The sequence below is a fragment of the Dermacentor andersoni genome, chromosome 4 (genome assembly GCF_023375885.2).
Source record: "Dermacentor andersoni chromosome 4, qqDerAnde1_hic_scaffold, whole genome shotgun sequence".
NCBI lineage: Eukaryota > Metazoa > Arthropoda > Arachnida > Ixodida > Ixodidae > Dermacentor > Dermacentor andersoni.
Genome location: NC_092817.1, coordinates 113,070,042 through 113,092,930, shown reverse-complemented (window position 1 = coordinate 113,092,930; position 22,889 = coordinate 113,070,042). Strand labels below are relative to the sequence as shown.

The 22,889-nt window shown below is 44.3% G+C and overlaps 1 protein-coding gene across 1 annotated transcript in view; it reads left to right on the top strand.

Annotated features, from left to right (window-relative positions):
- The window catches only part of LOC126537493 (para-nitrobenzyl esterase-like), an 87,803-nt gene that overhangs the window by 9,781 nt on the left and 55,133 nt on the right, over nt 1-22,889 (top strand). Inside the window, exon 2 of the mRNA XM_050184519.3 lies at nt 18,913-19,507. Within this exon, the coding sequence (XP_050040476.1) occupies nt 19,040-19,507 (468 nt within the window). The 5' untranslated portion in view covers nt 18,913-19,039. The remainder of the gene's footprint in view (nt 1-18,912; nt 19,508-22,889) is intronic.

The window sequence follows — 22,889 nt, the reverse complement described above, 5'->3', positions numbered from 1 at the left end:
CTCGTATAATCACAAGCCTCGTTTAATAATCCTGCGTGTAAAGTCTTGCCATTCAACATACCACTGATACGGAATCTAACGCACCGTTGACATAGGGAAACTGGTTATGTATGCCAGTTTTTCTTACACTCTGACATGTAGCATGGACATGGCTATACTACAGCAGCAATTTCTTTCAGAGTTGATGTAGGAGACTACCCACCGTAAAAGACATTCAAGAATCCACAGCATGCAATATTGGAAGAACACTTCATTTTATTATTGACCAAAATAAAAATACGAGACGGCTTTTTATGACGTGTGTACACCATTGAAACGGGCGAGTAAGATTTTAGGAGAGAGGTATGGTTGTACAAAACAATGGGCAGAAGCGATAGATAAACAACAGAAACATACTTATTGAATTGCATTCTCACTGTAGGACAAGTTAGCGCTCTCAACGGAACGACAGCTGTTGTTGAATGATTCAAAGCTCTATTCAGCAGCTGAATTTAATATCCAATGGTTCAAATGCTGCAATAAAAGGCGCATTGCCAGTAAATGAACGCGTGTATCGAATAGAATGAAGTCAGAAAAAACACGCCCAATGAGAATGTGATAACTCCGCATAGACAGCGAAACAATGCATATTGCGTTGGAAACCCACGTAGTAGAATTCTTGTGGAATGTGTCCGAGTGCAGGTGTCGAAAGAATGAAACAATCGTAATAGCAAACATTTTGTGTGTCAATAAATGTTCGTCATAAAACATCATGCAAGACGTCAAACCACTGAGGCACGCAAAGGATCGCTGACACATTCACGGCCATTCTGCATAAATAAAAAGAAAGAAAAGACCACGATCCTTTCTACAGCCAACACTCTACCGCCAACTGCTGCCAACACCAAGTATAGCACTTTTAAATGCATATGAAACACCGCCACCTCCCAGCTCGACAGCTGTCCCAACATCCACATGCTCACGGAGCTTCACGCCTTGTGCAACTGCCGAACTCACTTCGCAGACGTATACCGGGCGAATCAAGCTTTTTCGAAGGAGCTGTTCACGCGCATGTCAGCCGAGTGTCCGCTCCGAACGTTAACCCTAGATGCCGATAGACAGGAGGGGAATCTGCGTGCGCGTCGATGCGACACATAGATGTGATGCGTTTGGACACAAGCATTCGGCTCGGATGATATCTCAGCGAGACAGCAGCGGAACAGTCCCAAGCGAAGAAAGAGATGTATGTCGGTCAGTGTCAGCGCTGACGCTATCAGCAGTGGGCAGAGTAAATATAGCGACGATACGGCACACTTATTTCCGCTGACAGGGCGAACTCTTTCTTGAAGCTGTTACATAACGGGCCGCACGTGTACCCAGGAGAGCGGCTATAAGCGGAGGAACTGATGTGTCAACATAAATAGTGCCAAAACCCTGACTCGTTGCTGAACAAAGAGCACACGGTTGGTGCAGCAGTCACCCTCCGCGTCCTCAGAACGTGCCTTGGGCACGTTCTGAGGACGCGGAAGAACATCAAGGAGGCAGCCCGGGCCTTTCGGTCACCGGCTGGCGCCGTAGGGCATGGCCTCCAAGTCGCTGCGGCGCGTCTCTTCATCAGAGGAACGCCGGGTCGCGCCATCCCCCTCAGCGTACACCACGACAGCGCCTGCTGAATGACTTCCAGCTTCGGCGTTCTTTCTTGTTCTCTAACTTGGCCGTTAAAGAGAGCAGTCCTTTTATAGGGCCATAGTTTGGGATCTTCTTCCTTGACGGCTTGGCGCCTTTGTGCCTCGGTTCGCCTTTGTCCCTCTTCCGCTTCGCCCCCCGAGGCAACCAACAAACCTCCCCCCCCCCCCCTCTTCCCCCAATTTATCTTCTGCCTATTTACTTTTAATTTGTATTCTTCAAAATTTCCTCCGTGCGGCGAGTCAGAAGACGCATTGGATCATCTGTGTTCGTTTTTTTATTCTTTTTTTCCAATAGTCACCACACATGCAGGCACCGTGTTCTGTTTTTGCCCTTGGGCTATTTTTTATGACATTGTCAGCGCTGTTAGCGCCTGTTAAGCTCTTGTGGTAAGTTTCCTTTTTTGTGTGACATTGTGGGGAATAAAAGATGTTATTTAATTGAAGCGTGCTTTCTCCGTCAACCTTTCAAATTTTCTTTCACGTTTGCAATATTGCTACTTGAATGACAAACCATGCCGAATGACATGGCTGACTACGCTGAAAACATGTTATTTCTCTGTATAAAGCGAGAGGGCGTCCAGTTCGGCTGTATATCGCGCACTGTTGGGTTTTGTCTTCAACTAAAGCGTCTAATTCCTTAACGTCCTTTTTAGAAATCATTGTGTGCCATAAATATTTCATAACAGTGGCTGTCACAAGAATATTACTGCGGCATTTCTGGCGTTGCCATGGGGTCATTGCTGCAGGTCCTTTTAATAACAACTCACCGAAGATAAGCATTGTCGCGTCACCATGACTACAATCACATAAAATGAATCACATATTTTGAACAAAAAGATATTGCCCCTTAATTTCAGTTCGAATGCTCGCGTTTTAGAAGTGATTCCTACACAATTGCGCCATAAGGGCACCTCTTGATATTGTAACGGGAGATCCAAACGAGATATCTAGAATTAGAGAAAGATGGCACAAATTGAGCTTTCATGCAAATTAAGGTGCAGGTAAATAATGAAAAGGATATCAATATTTGATTGTGCTCGCAGATTCAGTATTTTCATCAGTCAATCCTGCTCTGCGAAGACGTTGTAATCAGTTTAGGACAAGCAAGATCGTAGTCATCGACAAATTGACAGAAAGAAAAGCCGCTGCGCCTGGAGAGAAGATAGCCGTTAATTACTTCAATGGAAGAAACGGTCGGGAAGGAGCACTTGTGTTTAACAAGTTAGGCGAAGGCAGCGACGCGAATTTCACCCGAGGGTCCGGGAGAAGTGATGTACGTAATTTGCGAGAGCAGTAGTGTAGGAAATTGTAACCGCGCTGACTAGCACAACTTGAACGCAGCAATGCTCTCAAAAACACTGCACACGAACATGACATTTAATAACTATTTATTGATACGCAATGATTCGCCGAGGTTCAAAAGCAGACAAAACAAACAAGTAACTTTAAGAGGGGAAAAAAATATAAGAAGAATTAAAAGAAAAATCGCCATGACGGGTTTGGCTGGGGAGTTGTGCGCGCTGCTGAGAACGAGGATGTGGGTTCGAGAGCCGGTCGACGCGGGCAAATTCCGGCGAGGGACGAATGCAAGAAAGGCTCGTGTAACGTGCTTTGGGGGACACGTTAGGAACTTGAGGTGGTCAGAATATTCCAGCACATTTGAGATTCTCGACGTAATTCGGCGCGTTTGAGATTCACTTCGAACTTATTCGAGATGAACGACGCAGTTCAGTGAATTCGAGAGTCATACCGTATAGTTCCGTAGTCCAACATAATGAATGTGGCAGCAAGGCATTGATTTCGTTCCACACTTGCAATCTCTTTGATAGAACGCCAGTCCCACGCTCTATCCACGCACTTCAGGGCCGTTCATAAAGTATTTAGACTGCGACAGAGCGCTCGAGGAGCTTATAACCACTCTTCTGTAACTTTCTGACTTCCGGCACAAGAAGCACGCGTTTTTAGCTGTCTTTGTGGGTTCACTTACATTACAGTCCTCGTAATTATTACTGTTATTTGATAAATCGGACTGTTTGACGTAAGAAGCTGCAGAATGCACTATATCATATAACAGAGCACATACTAAAGGCTTAAGATATAGAAGTAACCGGGGAGGTCACCGTTGCTTCAAGTATGGCGTTTCATTTTTATGCCCCTGCAATGAACGGGTGTTCTGTGTTGACATTCCGGGGCGTTTCATTTTATTGTTGTTTGTTTTATTTCCAGACACCCACATGTGTAGCGTATTGGTGCACTTCCTATGATTTTCTTTATGCAGCAGACGCACGATGTAAGTATATACAGGAAGAAAGCAAAGAAAGGAATGGTGAAGAGGTCAACAAGACGAGTGTGCGATTTGGTGTACCCTACACTGGGGCTAAGAGACATTGAACGAAGAGAAACGGTGGAGAGACAGAGAGAGTGCTGTGTGCACACCGTATGACGCATCCCTGGCACCGGATGCCAGGATCACAATCGGCCACTGAAGTCCTTCAAAAATTGCAGTAGCGCACGAATGCTTTCTTGGACCATCGGCGGATGTGGCCGAGAATTTTGATTTCAGTAAATAATCTACAGTCCAGTTGGCTTAGTGCGGTCTATGAAATGATGCGCTGGACGTCGTACTGAGGGCAAGTGCTCAACACGCGTTCGATAGTTTTTTTTTTTTTTTGCAGACCAGCAAGTGTCGCACGCTCCTGCATCGGACATTCCAAGACGGAAAGGAAGAATGCGTTCTTAAATGTCACACCATGTCAAAGGTGGTAGTTTAAGGTTTAATCCCTGCGGGAGAGGTTATTTGGCCCTTGGAGCAGTAACAAAAGGGTTCAGAGTACGTAGGCGGCAAATGGAGACGATAAAAGAGCTGCAGAAAATTGCCCGCTCTGCCCACGGAGGCACTAAGAGGACGGACGCTGCAAGATGACTTTCTTTGCGTTCTCGATCGATGCAGGAAGCTTCAAATTTTGCTAGAGGTATATCCATAGGAGCATCACCATAGTTACTCACCATTTAAATGTAGTGCAAACCATACCTGGACGGCTATAAACATGTAATGCATTGTTGACACGAGACCCGGCGAAGCAAATATAACTTATTTTTACGTACGTATTCTAACGCAGCAGCCTGTCAGCGGAACACTTCCCTAGCAAGAAATGCAGCGAGTATTATTTTATTAAAGTAAACTACAAGTGGTCCTGTCTGGACATGTTGGACCTCCTGCCGGTGTGTTGCATTGATACGACAAACTCAGTCAGCCTTGAATAACACGGTTGTAATACGGAACACTTCTTAGTTGCAATTACTTCCGTAAAGCAAGCTGCGTGAAGGAGAAAATCGCGATCGAAAATTTTGATACGGATTGAGGTCAATCGCTATCGAAAGGGATCGCGTGACACTGGTACAAGGCAATCACTTGTTTGATTAAACTTACGATTGAGCAGATTCAAATATGACGCAAACTAGCATTCATTCGCACATGACCAGCAATAATACATTAATAAGACCTTAGAGTTTGTCTAGTATATGTTTACTAAATCATTAAAGCATGTATCTTGTACTACACAAGGTATATGTGCGAAATATCTGGTTAGGGACATTGCATATCTTCTCATTCAAAGATTCTGTTTTTGTGATTCTTTTGTTTTTTGGGCTCTCGCCTTCCAGATCTGCTCTATTGCAAACTCAAACAAGTGCCTGTCATTCGCCAACTTTCCTGCATAGCACATAGTGCACAATATACGGTAGCTATACATAGTAACAAATTCGTGGATGATTCGCGTTATCCTGCTTGGGAATTTAAAGTTATAAAATTCTCGCTACAAATTTCACTTGCGGTTGCTACATATTGCTAAAAAAATGCGTTTGACAGCTCCGTGTGATAGCTATACAAATGCAGGGAAAGCACGGGGAAGGCGGGAGATGGAAATTCAAGACGATGAGCAAAACGAGAACAAGGTGAAAGCAGGAGCCAGCGTTTCGACAAGTGGACTTCTCGAAACGTTGGCTCCTGCTTCCATCTTCTCGTTTTGCTCATCAGCTATACAAGGGAACGTACTGAGGACAAAGCTCTTAGGAGGTGGTCTCTTATTACACGAATAATATTTTACAATTTGTGATAGTCGGGGTGTTCACGTAAAAATTATGCCAATCTTGTGAAAAAAATACTCACGCTCACTACAGCTTGAAATTCACAAATCTCTCATTTCGAAGCGCTGACACACTTTATTCGCGAAAAGTTGCGGAAGTGGCTCTCATTCTCGTATGTATGCGAGGAATGTTAACGCTTCGCTGACAACGTTTATAATGTATTGCGCAAGAAATCTGTGAACAAAAAGGTATTCACTTCAAGTATCTATAGCAAAAGCTTCTCGCAGTTAATTGCTCGCCCGTCTGACGTCCTCTGTGTCGAGAAACTCGCAGAGAACGCCTGCAACAAGTTGCCTGCGATCTGCCGTCACTGACGAAGGCACGCTTCACTGCTTATTCATTAGGCAATTAACCGTCCTCCGCTCCTACGCGCAGTGCCTTAGTGCGCGAACAGCGTTTCATCTCATGGCTGTACGCTCGCACCTCCTGTCTAGCCTCCAATTAGTTACGCACAGATGACGAGAAAGTGGCACGACATCCATTAGAGCCTAGCCTGAAATTATCCACAGAGCAACGCTGAGGCGTGACTTCGAAATTTAGGCGCTTCACACTAAGTTCACTGCGGCGAAGATGCCTCGCAAGTGTGTTCTGCGCGCTAGCGCACCTTCTTATGAAGGAAAAACGAAGTTCACTAAGTATCGTTGAGCAAGCTCATACTTTTGCATTAATGAAACACCGACGAGGCCTGTAATCGGGAAGCCTTCAACGTGTTAAACATATTTTGCTAAGGAGGGCAAGCCCGTATGCCTGTAGTGAAATATCTCGAAACAAAAAATACAAGCCTGAAGCTCTCCGTAAACGCAACATCTGCCGTTGATTAGTGTTGTTAGGGTGAAAAATTAAGACTCTATTGTGCGGATGAAATTAACCTTCACAATTTACCTTCGTCCTTCTTGAAAATGAAAGCATTTGTTTCAAAACTGTTCTGAAGGATCTGATGAACTTCTTACTGGACCTCTGCTCACCTAACAAACGTTACAATCAAACGAATTCTTATGGATCCAATGTTCATGTTTGCAATCTAAATAAATATTTAATAATCGCTATTTCGGCTCAAGAATTGAGTGCATACTGAGGCAGATTTACAGGAACTTCCAGAATAGCCCTACATCTATGAGAATTGCTTGCATAAAAATTCTACATAACAAATAATTGTACATGTCTCCGCATAGCTCATTGGGGGAGCACTTCACGAAAAAGCATTTAGTTTTATAGAATCATTTTCTCGTAGTCGTGTCACCCAATGTCCACCAAAAATATGGATGGGTGACTTGTATCTTTCATGAAAGAAACAACGTCTGCGTGTGGAAGGCATTGCTGCTAATTCTACGCGTCTTTCATTAGTTTTCAGTGACGCACTCCAGCATCGTATTTAGCTGCACTGAACCAGCAACGTCATTTCACTAAATAGTATTGGGCTCTGGACGGTTCTCTTATTTAAAGCTCGCTTACACTTGAATACGTTGGACACGCTATTTTGCTTATGCTCAAAGCTGAGCTTTGTTTACACTAAAGCAAATCATATGCGCAGTAAAAACGCCCATTTTATAACAAGTTTTAAGGAAAACACCAAACATTCTTCCCTCTCTGCGGGCACCAATCGAAATGAGCAACACAGCGGGGTATAAAATACACCGCACAACAAATCTACAACACAGCTATCCTTATGATTTAAATAAATTTCATGTTTCATAAATGACATTCCTAAAATCTCGAATTGCTTATCTCCCTCATCGTCTGACCGCCATCCTGCTCGCGCAAATTTTCTAATCTGTTCACGTAATTTGATTCTCTAGAAAGTTCGACTAGGGTTTATTTTTCTTGGAACTTATTCTGCTCCACTGATAGCGAAACAGCTTACCTTTCTGCCCACTTCTTCAGCTTTTTTTTTTTTTTTCATGTAGGGCGTTGCTCACTCGCGTTATAGCACTTAAATAGTCCGTTTTCGCAACAGCATGCCACCTGCAATTTACATTTCCACCACTCGGCTTGCCATCCTACTCCCATAGAGGGACATGTTACTTTTGGCCTCCTAAAATATGGAAGTTCTCAAAGTGAGGTTTTCTGCTTTTGCATAGAAGCAACAAGCGACAACTCATTTACACTAGCAAAACAGAGAGGCAAGCGTTTTCATACTCATGTTGTCTTTCTTAAGATGACAGCTTTAACTGAACACGCATTGACTTAGTCGCGTTTACTTGTGGTTTCATACCCTACGCTGCGACGCCCCTACGGTGCTCCAAAAAAGAAAAAGAAACGCCGAGGAAGGTAACGAAAGAAGCGTAACTACTTTCTAAACCTTCGTCAAGTAGTCGTATACGAAATTCAAGTGCAGGAGAAATAAAACGTGGAAAAGGAAAGAGTGAAGGTCCCAGATACCACGCTTATGATAACCGACCGCTCAATTTCTTTTTCAAGGCCCTTGCTCACTTCAGGGCATTCAAACACGGTTTTGTGCGCGCAAGCAGTTATCGTTGATATTTAGGTTCTTACTGTTCGCACTTGGCTCCCCGCGGCAGGCTCGTCGCTGTATATTTGAAAGGTGGTGGAGCAGACTGCTCTGAATGAGCCACGTGCAGCGTAAAAAATGAATAAATAGATGGACCCAATCTGGATACTCCGCGAGAGAAGCAGTAAGCCATCTACATGATTATAAAAAAGCTTCAATTTGCTATTGTTTGTTTGGATCCTCTAGTTTTTCTCCTCTTTCGCCGCCGTGCGCTTATTCTCGTTTCCATTTAGTGTGTTGTCAGAATCTCATGCACATCCTCTGGTTCCACTAAGTGTGTCTGTTAGTGTTCGCGAGAAAAGGAACGTTATTCTTACTCGTGAATCATGACGCTCTCTCTAGAAAGGACTAAACATTTATTTGATTGCGAAGGCAGAAAGAAAACCTGCAGTCGTCGCTGCTCATGAAAGCAGCAAGCCACTTACTTTTTGAAAAAGTTCACTTAGGTTTGCAAAAATCATTGTATTTTCATAGCATAATAATTATTTGCAGTATCAATATTTACGCTGTAATGTATAGTTGCCTTTGCTATCGACAATAGTACTGCTACACGCAGGAAACGTCAATCCTGAAGGCAAAAGTCGGGAAATAAATGCCGTCGCAGGAAAGTGCTGAGAACTGCGAGGACACCAGCGCAGTTTCCAATCACATTTTTCAGATAAATGTTCCCGATTACGTTAACTCCTAACCATAATCATCACGATTATGTTCAATGTAGGACGAAAGCTTCTCCTACTTGTCTTTGCTTGTTCTCCGTCTGCGACCGCCGGTTAGAGCCCATGTCTAAAATTTCATATTCTCCTCACAAGATCTCACCCTTTGCCGTCCTCAACGAACATTTTCCTCTTAATTGACAGCGATTATTTTACTGAAGCAAACCCCTGGCGATGTGTTTGTCGATAGCCACAGAACAGACAGACCAAACAACACCACTTGAGGGAAGAGACAGCCATACTGAAGAGCAGCGCTCTGATACAACTGAATGGGGTAAAGTTTAGTGTAAGACACAAATAATTTGCGACAACCTTTGTGAATTTCGGGCTCGTGTGATGCGGATGAGATAAGCGTACTGCTCTCAGTGAGCAGGACACTTCGTACTATATAATCTTTGTAGCTTTGTTTTTAATACTTGAAATTCATTGAAATCTGTGCTTTGGAACTTTACCGTAAGTGGCAGGAAGACGCAAACGGGAAGCAGATGTAAAATTGCTGTAAGCGTGTCCTCAAATATCAAAACCGACAACATGTATGTGAGCGCTGAATGTTGTATTCAGTACTGCAGACATTAGACAGGAAACACCTCCAGTCGAACACGCATATAACGAACAGGCTGATGCGCCAAATACAGTTCGATATATCAGCTAATTTGATATACCGAACTGGCTTATAACATTTTTGTCGACAATTCAGCCAGCAAAATTTTTTGTGTATGCTGGTTTGGGAATGAATGCTTTAAACTCGACGCCGTCCAAGTTACATTATGGTCGTGTGATCGCGCGCACTGACGTATTATTGGGATAATTAAGCAATAACCTTACTTCCACTGCCACAATATTTTCAACGGATGGCGTTATTTACAAAGAGATCGTTATTATTGATGATATTGATTTCCTGCAGTCGGACCTTGAAGAAATTGTCAAGGTTTGGATCAAATGGCTGATGGTAATAAAGATTTCCAAAACAGAAGTCATGGCATTTACCAGGAACAGCGCAATTCACACCTGCTTTTAAACAATACTAGAAACAGTCATAAAAAAATTTCTTTTGGTAAAATACTTAGGCGTTCACATTCCTGCATATATGACATGGCACCAGCACATTCATTCCTTCGCTATACCAAAGCGTCCAATACCCTCAGTTTCCTAAGGCGTGATCTGTACTCCGTTAATCAAGCAACCAAGCTCTTTGCATATGCGCCACTTTAGTAGAGCGCAACTGGAATATGCAGCTATCACTTGGAATCCGCATCAAGGACACAGTGCCCACAGACTCAAATCAATATAGTATAAAGCTGCAACGTTTTCCATGAAGCAACAGTCTCGGTTCTGCAGCTTAACCCGCACTACATAATATTTAAATTTGTGCGCAATCGAAAAACAGACTTGTTATGCTGCCATTTTAGCTTCGACTGTATCATAAACCCTAGGTATTCATAGAGTTCCATGTCAAACCATCCAGTCGCATGCATTTTCCCTTGAGTAGCTCACCCTACTAAAATACAACCGAAGTTCACTCGTACTAAATCTATTCCTGCCACCCCCATATTTTGCCATTCACCAGTATAATAAACGGCCAGCTGAATCACTTCACAGAACCATCACGATGCATCTGTTAATAAACTAGAGTTCTTTAGAAATACTGACATGCAATAAGGCTTTGTTGAATTGCATTTGTTTTCTATTCCATGTAAAACAGTTATTTTTTTTTCTTGTGAGTAAAATCATCTTTCTCTATAATCTACACTATTGATCCAGTTACACATAGGTTCCCGCTGAAACTAACGTTCCGCATATTTTTACGGGAACGAACCTCATATTTATGTGGATCCGGCTGTTTTCGCGAACAAGATTGCTATCAGGAATCGCAACCTCTTCATTCTTTCTGTATTTTTTCTTCATTTAAGTCGAACACGCCAACGTTACGTGGATCTACAGCTTGTTCCACTTACTCTATTGTCCTTACTGTTTTTCCGTTCCACTTACATCTTGTGAGGGAGATACTTCTTTTCTTATGCTGTTCAAATTCAATACATAGGCATTGCAGTGAACCATGTGGCGAAGAAGCTAAGTGACGGCATATGTTTTCTTCGCATCCCCCTCTTTCAATCAAGCAAACGCTGCGGGCAGTCACTACGAATAAAAGGAATATCTAAGTATTTTTAACTTAAAGGCAAATTGGTCTTGCTAACTTTTCTTTTTTGCTGCATTGAAATGCCGACGTGAAGTTTCGCTGGTGCAGAAAGCTCACGACAGTTACTTGCTTAGTGGATGAATTAGCAGTGTTTAACAAGCGGAAGGCGGAAGGCGTATTGGGCTTATGTTTTCTTTTGAAAACTGAAAATGAAACCAACATAGACGAATGAGACACAAGACGCGCAGACTGAAACTGAAGTTTATCCATACAGGGTACAAATACGAGACAAAATGTGAATATAGGGGGAAGGTGCGCGAGAGAAACAAGGTGAACTAAATTCAAGTGCCATCTAGAAAGGAAATTTCACAATCTAATAGTGATATAGAGGGTGAACTCACCGCCTATATCCCTAGTTCTCGGGTCATGATTACGATACACAACTTAAGTGCGCGGAACTCCCGCAGCGCAGCCACATTTTGCCAATGATCCGTGTACCGTGTTGCTCTCACAGGCACACATTCAAGCAGCGCCAATTCTACCCAATGTTTACCTTGTCGCAGGACGAAGAAAGGTAGTACACAACAGTACATCGACAATTCGTCTAGCAATTAACATGATTTGCACCACAACCTTTTTTCAAAGCGGCAGCCTTTGTTTCTGTTTTTTTTTTCCTTGCCGGTTGCTAAGAGGTGCGTCGATGCATTGCTTCAGTGTTAATCGCACTAACGTCGACATTCGTCGTGACATGGGTTCTGCCTAATTTTTTTTTCTATCCGTAATGTAATACCATAAAGCTAGGTAATTAAGGGCGCGTGAATAATAATAATATGGAAATGTACGCAACGTCGACACCATTATCGCGTCCACAATTTAAAAAAAAATTCATTACACCACCTAGTTCTCTGCCGTCGTCGACAGCGCTTCCCTTCCCTTGGCACCCGTTCTGTAACTTTGATAGACGATCAGTTGTCGCTGCTTATGTGGAAGAAAAACAGAAACACATAATTCCCGCAAGGCAGACGGGACTGTGACCCGGTTGCTGTAGCGCACGGCAGTGGTAGTAAACAGACACATTAGAACGCGATACTGCAGGCGGCGGCAATCACGAGAGTGCAACGGACACCTATTCACCCTTTTCCGCCACTCTGACACAGTAAACGGAAGAAAGCGAATTGGACGACTGTAACGGCGATTTCGATTGCCGCTGCTTTTACGGCTACGCGACGCGCCTGGCTTTGGCGTATGAGGACAATGACGACTCAGAAGGAAGAGAGAGAGCTAAAAAAAAGGGAAAGAACAGAGTCGCAATATAGAAAGGTGTCGACTGGCACCGGCTTTATATATAAGACGAGTGAGGTGAAAGCAGGTGACGGATGTCCCTTTCCTCGCAGAATAATGCCGCTTTCGTAGGCTCCCGTTAGGCTCCCGTTAGATCCACAAGTATAAGTAGGAGAATTGGGAAGAACGAAAGGCGACACATTGATTCTCGGGTAAGCAGAGAAAATCTAGCGCCTGAAAGCAAGGAAGCAATGAAAGAAGCGGCGGTGGCTACTCATTGGAAGGATGGGTGGAAAGGAATAGGAGAAAGAGCGACAGAGAAAAGATTGATCGCGCCCCCTGGCTGAAGCTAAAAGGCTCATTCCGCATGCTGCAGTGGAGCGCTAAGCGATGCTTCTGTACCCGCGTTTCAAGTCAGGTTCCGCAGTCTCGCGGAGCAGTAAAGAATGGAGCCGGGCGACAGACAGGTGTAAAGAAACGGAACTGCAACGGGACTGCGGCATTTCGTTGTGCCGACTTAGCTGACGTCCGTGGTGCCAGTTGTCTGCATTCTCTGGAATCGGGCAGAATGGCACGCCAGCCTGCATTCGTCTGGGCGCGCAAGCAGGCACACGCGCACAAGGAAACCTTGACAGTTTACCCTTCCATCCGTATTTTGTTATTTTTCTTACAGCGATAGCAATTATACGGATGCTCGATCGAGGCGCATTCACACTGACTCTACCCCCGTCGTGCTGCCACGGTATCTGCAGCGCATGCGCGGCCCACGCGAAGAAGCTTAAAAGCTTCTTCGCTTACTACAGGGAGCTATGGTGCTAGCCTCTGCGGGAACTGCAAGCAAGTCAATTCAGCTAGCGTGGGAATGATGGGTAGCACACGAATTTTCCTAAACTTTGCCCTTTTGCCTTTAAATGGCTTCGTGACATTGCAAGGTGATCATTTCTAAGAAAGCCCTCCGTTATAAATAATTAGGTAAACGTTATTAAAATTGTCAGACGGTGGAATTTGAACACACGATCTCGAGCACAGAAGCACGATATTGAAACCATTATGCCGCGGACGCATGGACAAGCGGAACCACTGCAATTAGCAGTGATTATGCGTACTTGCAGAGTCTTATTACCTTCTGTATTCATAAAAGTATCAATTGCTGCGAAAGTTCGCCAAATTCAGGCCCAGATAAAGCTTAATAAACGAAGCCATAAGGATGTCTGAAGCACCAAGCACGAATACCAGACAAATCCGTGTACTACCGATCATTCCCTTGGGGGCTAAACGATCGCAGCCCTAAAGTTCCCTTTAGTAATTGTAGGAAATTCTATGGTGGGTTACGTCCCCCAATTTTTTAATCAACTTTAATCTCCCTTGAGCTTATAATTTCTACATTTCAATAAACACAAAAAACTATTTCTCTTATACTGTCTTACACTTTGGCATATGTTGGTTTCGTGTCCTTATAAAGCATGTTTGTCATCCCAGTTTGAACGCGGTCTCTCTTATAGCCCAGGTGGCCACTTCAATAGCACCGCTACTTTTTCCTCCCAACGGGGGCGGTATTTTCTAAAGTCTCATTGCATTTTCCGTTCGTTTTCGGAAGTCTTTCTCATTTGCCCCTGTCACGGTGTGCCTGCATTGTCACACCTACTAGCCACCCTGCGTGATAGGTAATTGTAAGGAAGGGAAGCTAATTGGGTCCTTACAAAATGCGGTTCATATCATCGTTCATGATATTCATTATGCGCAAATATGTTCCTAGTGAGAAACTAAATTTGATTATTCTAGTTGGTTGGTATTGTTGCTACTAGTTGGCGACTCGTACTGTTGCCTCTGAAAGCAGGACTAGTCACTAACGAACACTCATGCAGTTCAGCTCACTTCAGTTAGTTTCATCACTAGCGGATATTCGTTAATTGAGGTGTTATACAGAATGACGTCGCAAAGTCTAAAACTACAGCTAGGCTTTTTATTAGCACTCAGGTATATTATAATGAAGAGGCATCGATCGCAATTAGAACTCAAGAAAAAGATAGACAATCGTGCAAGTTACACAGTGTTATAGCATGACTAAATGAAATAACAACTCGTGCGGAATGGGTAACCATAGCATATAGAACAGAAAAGACAGCTAGGTTAATGAACACTATGTAGTTGCAATCCGAAATAGGTTGCCGGTGCACAAAAAAAGTCTACTAACTTCATCATGGTATCTGCAAGATCTAAGTGAAAGTCGATGCGATGGAAAAGTTGGCAGACTTCTTTTATACGCTGCTAAGTCGTTCCAGATTTCCGTACCAGCAAAAGGAAAAGACCATTTTGTGCGGTTGCTGCCTGAGTTTGGAAGTAAAACATTGCTTAAAGCTTGTTTAAGGATGAGCACGAAGGGTATTTTTGTGAGAAGTAAATCAGATACGACTCGTGTTGCAATAACAAAAGAAGGCTGAGAAAAGGGAGGACAGATGGGTGAGAACGTGACTGCAGTCTCTCGTCCTAGAAAGAAGCAAGCGGGAAACACAACAGTGATTTCACGCGGCTTTCTGAGCACGTACGGTGCCAATGTTGCCAGGGTGCTTATATCAGCAGTTTCTTTGGCAAGCCTCGTTGTACCGCTTTGCCATTAGCTTCTTTTTTTTTGTTTTTTTTTTGTTTTTGTTGATGAGGGCGATTGTGAGACGCCGTGTATCATGGAATTAGGTTCTTGCTTCATGGTCTTATAGGCCGCGGTGTTAAGCTATCACCGACTGGTGCAACGAGCGAATTGGAGTCAGGCCTTATTGTTAACCCACAGCAAAGGCACACACACACACACACACACAAAACCAGTGTTGGGCTCGTTCGGTAGATAAACTGAGGCACGAAAAACTAGACCAAAAAAATAAATCCCTAAAAATTTATCTTATTGAACAAAAAGCAAAACAATAAGTATAGAAGACCTCATTTGTCTTGCTATCGCAGCGCTAGCGACAACGAAATTCCAAATATTCTATCTTTTTTTTTTGTATATTATATCGTATATTGTCCTGTTGCAGTGAGGGGGAAGAACCAGACAGTACTGAAACTGACACGTCACCAAACGTACCCTCTAGTAAGCGAACTTGTGACCAGGCATGCAAATAACACTCAAGAACAACAATAGCGGTGAGCACAGCCGTCATTCCTCGATATGTGATCTATGGGTAAAGGCTCGACATACATGCCAACTTAACTGCTGGCGCTCGCGAACGTTCCAAAATGTACACCAATATTCGCTTCGCGCTAGCAGCCTGATTAGTCAAGATTCTTTCACTATCAAATCGGCGACAAGATCGGAGTAACCATACATATTGAAATATCGAATGTCAAAGTCAACCATAGCTTCTTTGAATATCGATGGTGTTCTATTAATTGCGACTTCGGCATGCAAAGTTCCCTAGTATTCCCCTTTCACGTGATCAAGTTTATTCCTATCACTCGTCAGCAACCTCCTCACCCCAGTCTTTGTAGTTCTGTTACATGTGGGATCGGCGCAGCTCCCCAATACAGGGCCTCCGGGATCAACCTGCTGTATTGGACGAGAAAACGATAGAGTGGACACTATAAACTCGGGGAGCGTCACTTTCATAAATACATTTTGCTTTTGAATCTGCATATTGCTGCGGTGAGGAAATGTAGATACGATTGTTTCATTGCGTAATTCTGTAGATAACAGAGCCAGTCGCTGGTACATCTGAGGGGGCAGCTAAAGAAGCGGTATATGGAATCGCGCGTAGCTGTAGGAGCGCGATTCCTTAGTCACGCCCTTGCCGTTTCCCACTGGACAAAATTTCTTAGCTAACTTCTTTGTGCCACCCGCAGCACATTTCTCCAAACCAGCAGTTCATTGACTCAGGAACTGGATTGTCACAAATATTCGGAAAGTGAAGGAGGAGGAGGAGGAGGAGGAAATACCGAGAGAAGGCAGGGATCTTAACCAGAAGTGTTTCTGGTTGGCTACCCTACTCTGGAGGACAGGAAAGAGGGAATAAAAATATAAGCTAGAGAGAGAGGGAGGGGAGGTGGAGGAAAGAAGCGGTGAGCTCGCGCACGCACGCGGAGGGCCTGAGCGACTCAAAGGCGTTCATGTAAGGAAGTCGCCCTCAATAAAGACAAAAGTGCCTTCGAAGCTTTGTGGGCCGACGAACAATGGGGACGCTCTTCAAGTAGCACCTGCACAGACAAGGGCCGATCGTCCAGTCGTCGCAATGCGACAGATAATGTTTATCTTTCCGACTGAAATCGCTGACAATGGCAGAATAAAAGTTTGATGCTCTCATCCACGCCGCCGACGTCGCATGCAGCACTGTCGGTCATTCCAATCAAATTAGTGCACGCATTTATGAAAGCCACTCCCAACCACAGCCGGTATAGAAGCGATACCTTACGTCGGTAAAGCCTGGGTGGAGGTCGTAGGTGTAGTGAAGGGTTCAGTTCATACAACCCGGTGTGCCTTATATTTTCGGTGTTTCACTCTGTCAAAAGAGTACATGACCGGGGTATTTGGAGAAGTATGGGAGAGTCCTTTGCCCTGCAGTGGGCGTAACCAGGCTGATAACGATGATGATTATGATGATGATGATGACTCTGTTAAGGGGAGCTTGCATGCCAGGTGACGAAGCTGCCTTGCAGCGTCTGTCTTTAGAAAGAGGAACGAAAATGCTCTGTTTTTCTTGATGTGACTCTCGGGCACCTTTGTCTCCTTGATCATTTCCACTGATCCCGCAATGAAGGCACCAATAATCGTGGAGGGCTTTTGAACTATGACAAGGCATTAACCATCTCTTGTTTCTCATTCACAGAATATAACCGACTGATTTGTCACTTTGCGTAATGTAGTCAACCGCGCCTCAGAGAGCAACAGGCTTTCAACCCATCCGTATAGTGACGGGGAATGACGTGAGAAATTTTGTGCTTGATGCTGACTCACCTTATAATTGGATAACCACTGCTTTAGTGGAGGTTGTTTTAATGAGAGAACCATCAGTTGAAATGTGAGCCTTGTCAAAGTAGGAAGCATGAAAACATACCTGAGCTGCTTGCTTCAAAGCAGTCAAAGGCATTTCGGCCTTCCTTTGTACCCCTGATAGTTTGCAGTCTCTCGCGCTGTAGCTTTCGCCCTCCCTGCAAATTCGTGTTCCGGCGTCCTCCAGAGATGGCAAGAATCAGGCAAAATCTTCGAATTTTAGCGCGCGTAATGCGATGTTGGAGCTTCCTGCGTGAGAACTTCGAACACTCTCTGGGCAATCCTTAAACTTCTTCGTTGGTGGATTGGTACAGCGTAAGCTGGAACATACCACACGCGAAGTCAACGCATGCACAAAATGTTGACGAGATGAAGGCTGGCTGGACGAGCAGGGTTTTTTTTGGGAAGAACCAACGTGCCAACGCAGCGCATGCACAAAAAACAGTCAAGAAGCACTGTGCTATCATAGTATACTACAGATGTCTTGCCTACAAATTCCTGCCTAATGTCTTGATGCTGAAGGGCTTTACGTATATCTCTTTCACGTTTGCTTCTTCCCTTCCTATTCTGAAATCCGCGCGTGTATGAAATCAGGCTTGCAACCACTAATCCTACAGCGCAATGGCAAGTCTCCACTTGCATGTCTATCTTACATTCATCGAAAAATTCTGCCAGATTAAGTGTCCATTACGCAGAACTGCAAAGCTGCTTAAAGCCATTTCTTAACTTGTCTGCGTAAATTCGTTTCACCCGACCCATTCGACGATTTATTCCCCCAAAGGATAGGTGCTTAAAGCCTCTATTAGCAGCAACACAAAGAAGAAAAACAAGTCTTTGAAAACACTTTCCATCGGTCCGTTTGAGAGGAAATTCTCACAAACATATCCAGTTTAATATTTGAGCATTTACGTTGAACATTTCTATGCTTTAGTTAATATGTTTTACTAAACACTACTGAATGCTGACTTCTATTTAATGAAGATTTTCTAGCGGAGCACGCTTTCACCTGTGAAAACAAAACAAGGAAAAAAAAACTTTTTCTTAGCTTTACGCAGCTCGGACGTTGAAGCACAGCCCTGGGCTCTACATCGGGCCCGCCACAAGGCGAAGGGGCATGGCCACTCGGTCCCGACGTGGGAGCGGCCCGCTGCGCGCTAATCGCGCGGACGGAGGGACCTCAATAAAGTTATTCACCCATCCATCCATCCATATGCTGCGCTATGCCCGAAACTTTAGTGCAGCAGTCAATATTTAAAAAAAAGCTAGTATTATTCGCGCATCGTCAGTTTCGTATTTGTTCCCTACAACAAAAACGCCTACATGCATTTCCCAACACTCGCGGGTTCACTTACCCAAAAGGAGGTTTATCTAGTAGAGAAAAACGGCATCACAACCGTCTAAACGAATTTCTCGCGAATCTGGGAATCACGTCTTAGTGGTAATTATAACAGTACACTGTCGTCCCCGTTTGTTCTTGTGCGCAGGAGGGAGCGGGCGACCAGTGAGTGGTTGGAAACGCCGGCAGAGGTCCCTCGCCGAGGCATGACGTCGAGAGACAGCTGTGCCGCGGTGGCGGGCGGATCTTGAGCAGCGGCCGGCTCATGGTGTAGCATGTCCTTGCTGCGGGGCGTGCACCGACCTTACAGCCACTTGGACGACGAGGACGACCTCGTGCGGTACACGGACACGCAACACGACTCGCGCAGCTCGCCCACTTCATCGTCGGCCGCAGCGCCTGCTTCTCGACTCGTCGACCACTCTCGCCGCCACTACTGGTCCACCGCCGCAGGAACGGGGTCTCAGCAAGGCAGGTGCAGCCCCAAGATGTGCGTTCTCGCAGCCGTCACCACGCTCGTCACGCTGACGATACTGGTCACCGTGGCGGCGGGGGTGATAGCCACGACCGTCAGCCCTTCTAGTAGCAGTGCCGGCACCGCGTCCACTGGTGACGCGTCCGGAACGACTCCGGCGATTCCGTCGAACGGCGCCGGCAGGTCGCTGGAAGACGTGGTGCGTGCGCGCACCCCCGGCTGTGGGGAGATCGCGGGAGTCGTCGAGGATGGAGCGTTTGTTTTCAAGGTGAGCGGGCCTGCAGCGATTTTGAGAGCTAAAAAAATATGTCCATCTGTTTGGCTTGTCCGAAGGGGCTTGCGCCACTATTGTAGGTTTTGTTCGTTTGTTTGTTTGTTTGTTTGTTTGTTTGTTTAGACCGTGAGGGTTTAAAAAAAAATTACCTGCGGGGGATAACGTTCTTGAGCTGGACTACTCGAAGCGGCGGACGTAGCTTGCACAGGAAATCGAACTGCACGACACTTATTAGTTAATTACAAAAATTATATTTTACATATTTGCCGTACGGCGCGTAGTGCACTTTACACATTGTTCGCGATGTGTTGAATATCGGTCGCACGTCCACGTGGACCGACTTCTAAGGATCGCGCAAGTTTCACAATATGCGTGGTGAAAGTAGCGGTAAAAATGCACTATCGTTTCACTTATATTTAGGAAGACCGTCGTTTTATGCATTGAACCAGAAAAGAAACTGCAACGCCCGTGTATTTCGTCGCACACTTTGAGAATGAATATTACGAAACTGCTGTTGTCCTGAAAATTTGTTCCAAATTCAAACTTGGAACTTAAAGGTACCTTGCAAATTCATCGGCTAGAATTAGCCAAATGCAACATGTACCCTATAATAATGAATTCAGAAGTTCACTAATGAATTTTTGTTAATTGGCCCGTTACACATTTAGATTTCTCATGCTAGTAATGTCCGTCTCTTTCAGTAATGCAGCTCAGTGAATAGAATTCTGCTATTGGCCCCATACAAATCTTGAAGATTGTGTATGGTAAAAAAAAAACACCGGGTATGACTTATGGTTTAAATACGATTTGGTTAAATACGGTATAAATGACATTTTAAAATGTGGGAAGAGACATGTAAAGCCCTTGGTGACTCGCACCACTGAAAGTTTTTACAAGATTGCGCTAAGGTTCAGTAAAGCATACTTCGGTCATACGGGTCGAGATATAAACGGCTGACTCAGGGAGCAGTCATCGTCTTTGGAGACTGTAGCGGGTGGTATGCACCTACCGGCGCTCATTGAAGGTTGCGGTTGCACCCCGCTCTTTGACAATGCAACGATTGTGAGGAAGTCTATTGGCAGACTGGTGAAATAAATTACTCGGGCTGGCCAGGTATGCGCACAATGAGGCACGTGCGTTATTGTCCGATCAGTAGCGCTGACGGACAACTAAATAGGTTATTTCAGTAGGTGTTAGGTCTTTTTAGAACTTTTCCATGTGAATCTGTATGAGCCTTGTATCTGCCTTCTTACTGCGCATGCGTGACCCATCCTCTTCCTTGGAAACTATTAATAAAGTCCACTTGTAAGGAAGCGTCTGTCCTGTGCACATCGTTTCTCTAAGCCCTGATTGCGCCCAACGACACGTCATAAATTTAATTTCAGTAAGAGTTGGATGTATTAACGAGGGCCTAAACCATGTGTTAATTGCGTATAAACCACTTCTGAGAGTGACTTGACTGGTATCACCACATTGGTTGCAATGGTCTACATGATCATCCTCAGAAAAGATAATGTGGGGTGAAGCGCACTTACGTAAGTCATTAATACGCACAAGGAACAGTAACGGTCCAAGCCCATTTTCCCAAGACGCTGCAGACATGACGGGACCAAACGTCGAGCACGAGTTGTTACAGAGATGCTAATAAATATTTCATTCACTCTAAAACATGGGGATCAATATTAGGTTTCTAAAATTTAGCCAGGACACTGTAATGGGGCATACAAAAGAACGCCTTAGAGTAGTCTAAAAATACGGTTTCAAGCTTCTATTCCGCATCAATAGACGAATACAAGACGTGAAAAATCCTGCGAGCTGTGTGTTAAAACAAAGGCTTTTTCTAAAGCCGCGCTGGTACCCAAATAATTAACTGTCATCTTCGAGATAGCTAATGACTTGTATTCCGTCAGTTCTGATATTGTGCTGATCAATGATATTGGTGGTATGATGATTCCGGGACCACGTTATTCCGGAACCACGTGGCCATCCAGACATATAAAGCCTGCCTGCTACCTTACGGGGGGTCACATACAGCAGCAGTAGCGGCATCCTGGGCACAACCTGAACCATTTCTTCTGCGTTTTGCAGTCAGCGGCGCACTTATCACAGTGCAAAATACTAACTGTAGTTTTGGATAGCTGCCACTGCTGCTCGATCTTTAGCGAATGTGCTCTTTGTGCTACGACTGGTGTTTAATAAGAACACGGAAGTTGGGAGATTGCTCCACGATTTGAAAGACGAAATGAAAAATGAACGGAAACAAATTAAAGATGCGATAGAGTGAAGCTTCCAATCCGAAGAGAGATATTTGCGCACTGAAATTGATGAAATGAAGAAAAGAGCATGGATTTCTTCAGCAAGAGCCCTGATGACAAAAACGAAAAGAAATGGTGGCAACCTTAAGTAAAAATAATAAGCTGAAGAAAGAAAACGAATTGCTACAGCACAATATTCATACTTTGGAGGAGAATTTGGCGGAATGCCACCCAGGCCTCTGGCAGTTCGAGGCCTACTCGTGCAATAGAAATTTGAAATAAAAGGAATAGTCGAGAAACCAAACTAAAAATTGTTGAAGTACTTAAAAATATTGGTGAAGTAGTTGGGCAGCCTATAACACACGAGGACATTGAAAACAAAAAAGATCACACAAATGTAATTGTTCAGTTTCAACGACGTGACAAACGTGGCAATCTATTTCAGTAGTCACGCAAGGAAAAGGCTAACGTAAATTTCCCTCGGCGCACCTACTAAATCTCATGGGTTTATAAATGAACACCCTTGTTCCGAAATGAAGAAAATGTTACGAAGGGCAATAGCACGCAAGCGTGAACACACCTGAAAATTTTTCTGAACGAAAAATAGCATTATTCAAGCGCGCCGCACAGAGACTTCACCTGTTGTTCGAAATAGGCGTGAAAGTTACGAACAAAATGACAAGCGTTTAGTAAACAAAATTTTAATACATTCGTACCAAGAACAGAGTTGGCGCCTTCAGGCTGTGTGATTCCTGGAGGCATCACTACCAGACACAAATTTAGCAAAGAAACAAAGCTGCCGATATTCATGCATCTAAATATAAGATCACTGTTCAACATGAAGGATGAAGTCACTGTGTCAATCGAATCATGCAGTAAAACACCTTGTGGGGCTAGTGGGTCCATAGCTTTCAAACGCCTCGTGCTGTCTTTGTTCCTTCTTAGTGTGTCGTCACTGTTGGGGCTTCATCTTTTTAAAAGCGAATCATGTAACCTGAAATTTGGCGTTGTGATGTTTACCAAACTTTGTACGATGATGTCTCAGAGCATTATCTACTTCAAGGGTATAGCAGCATTTCTACGTGGACCGCAAGGGAAGCAAACGTAGCGGCGTTGCATTT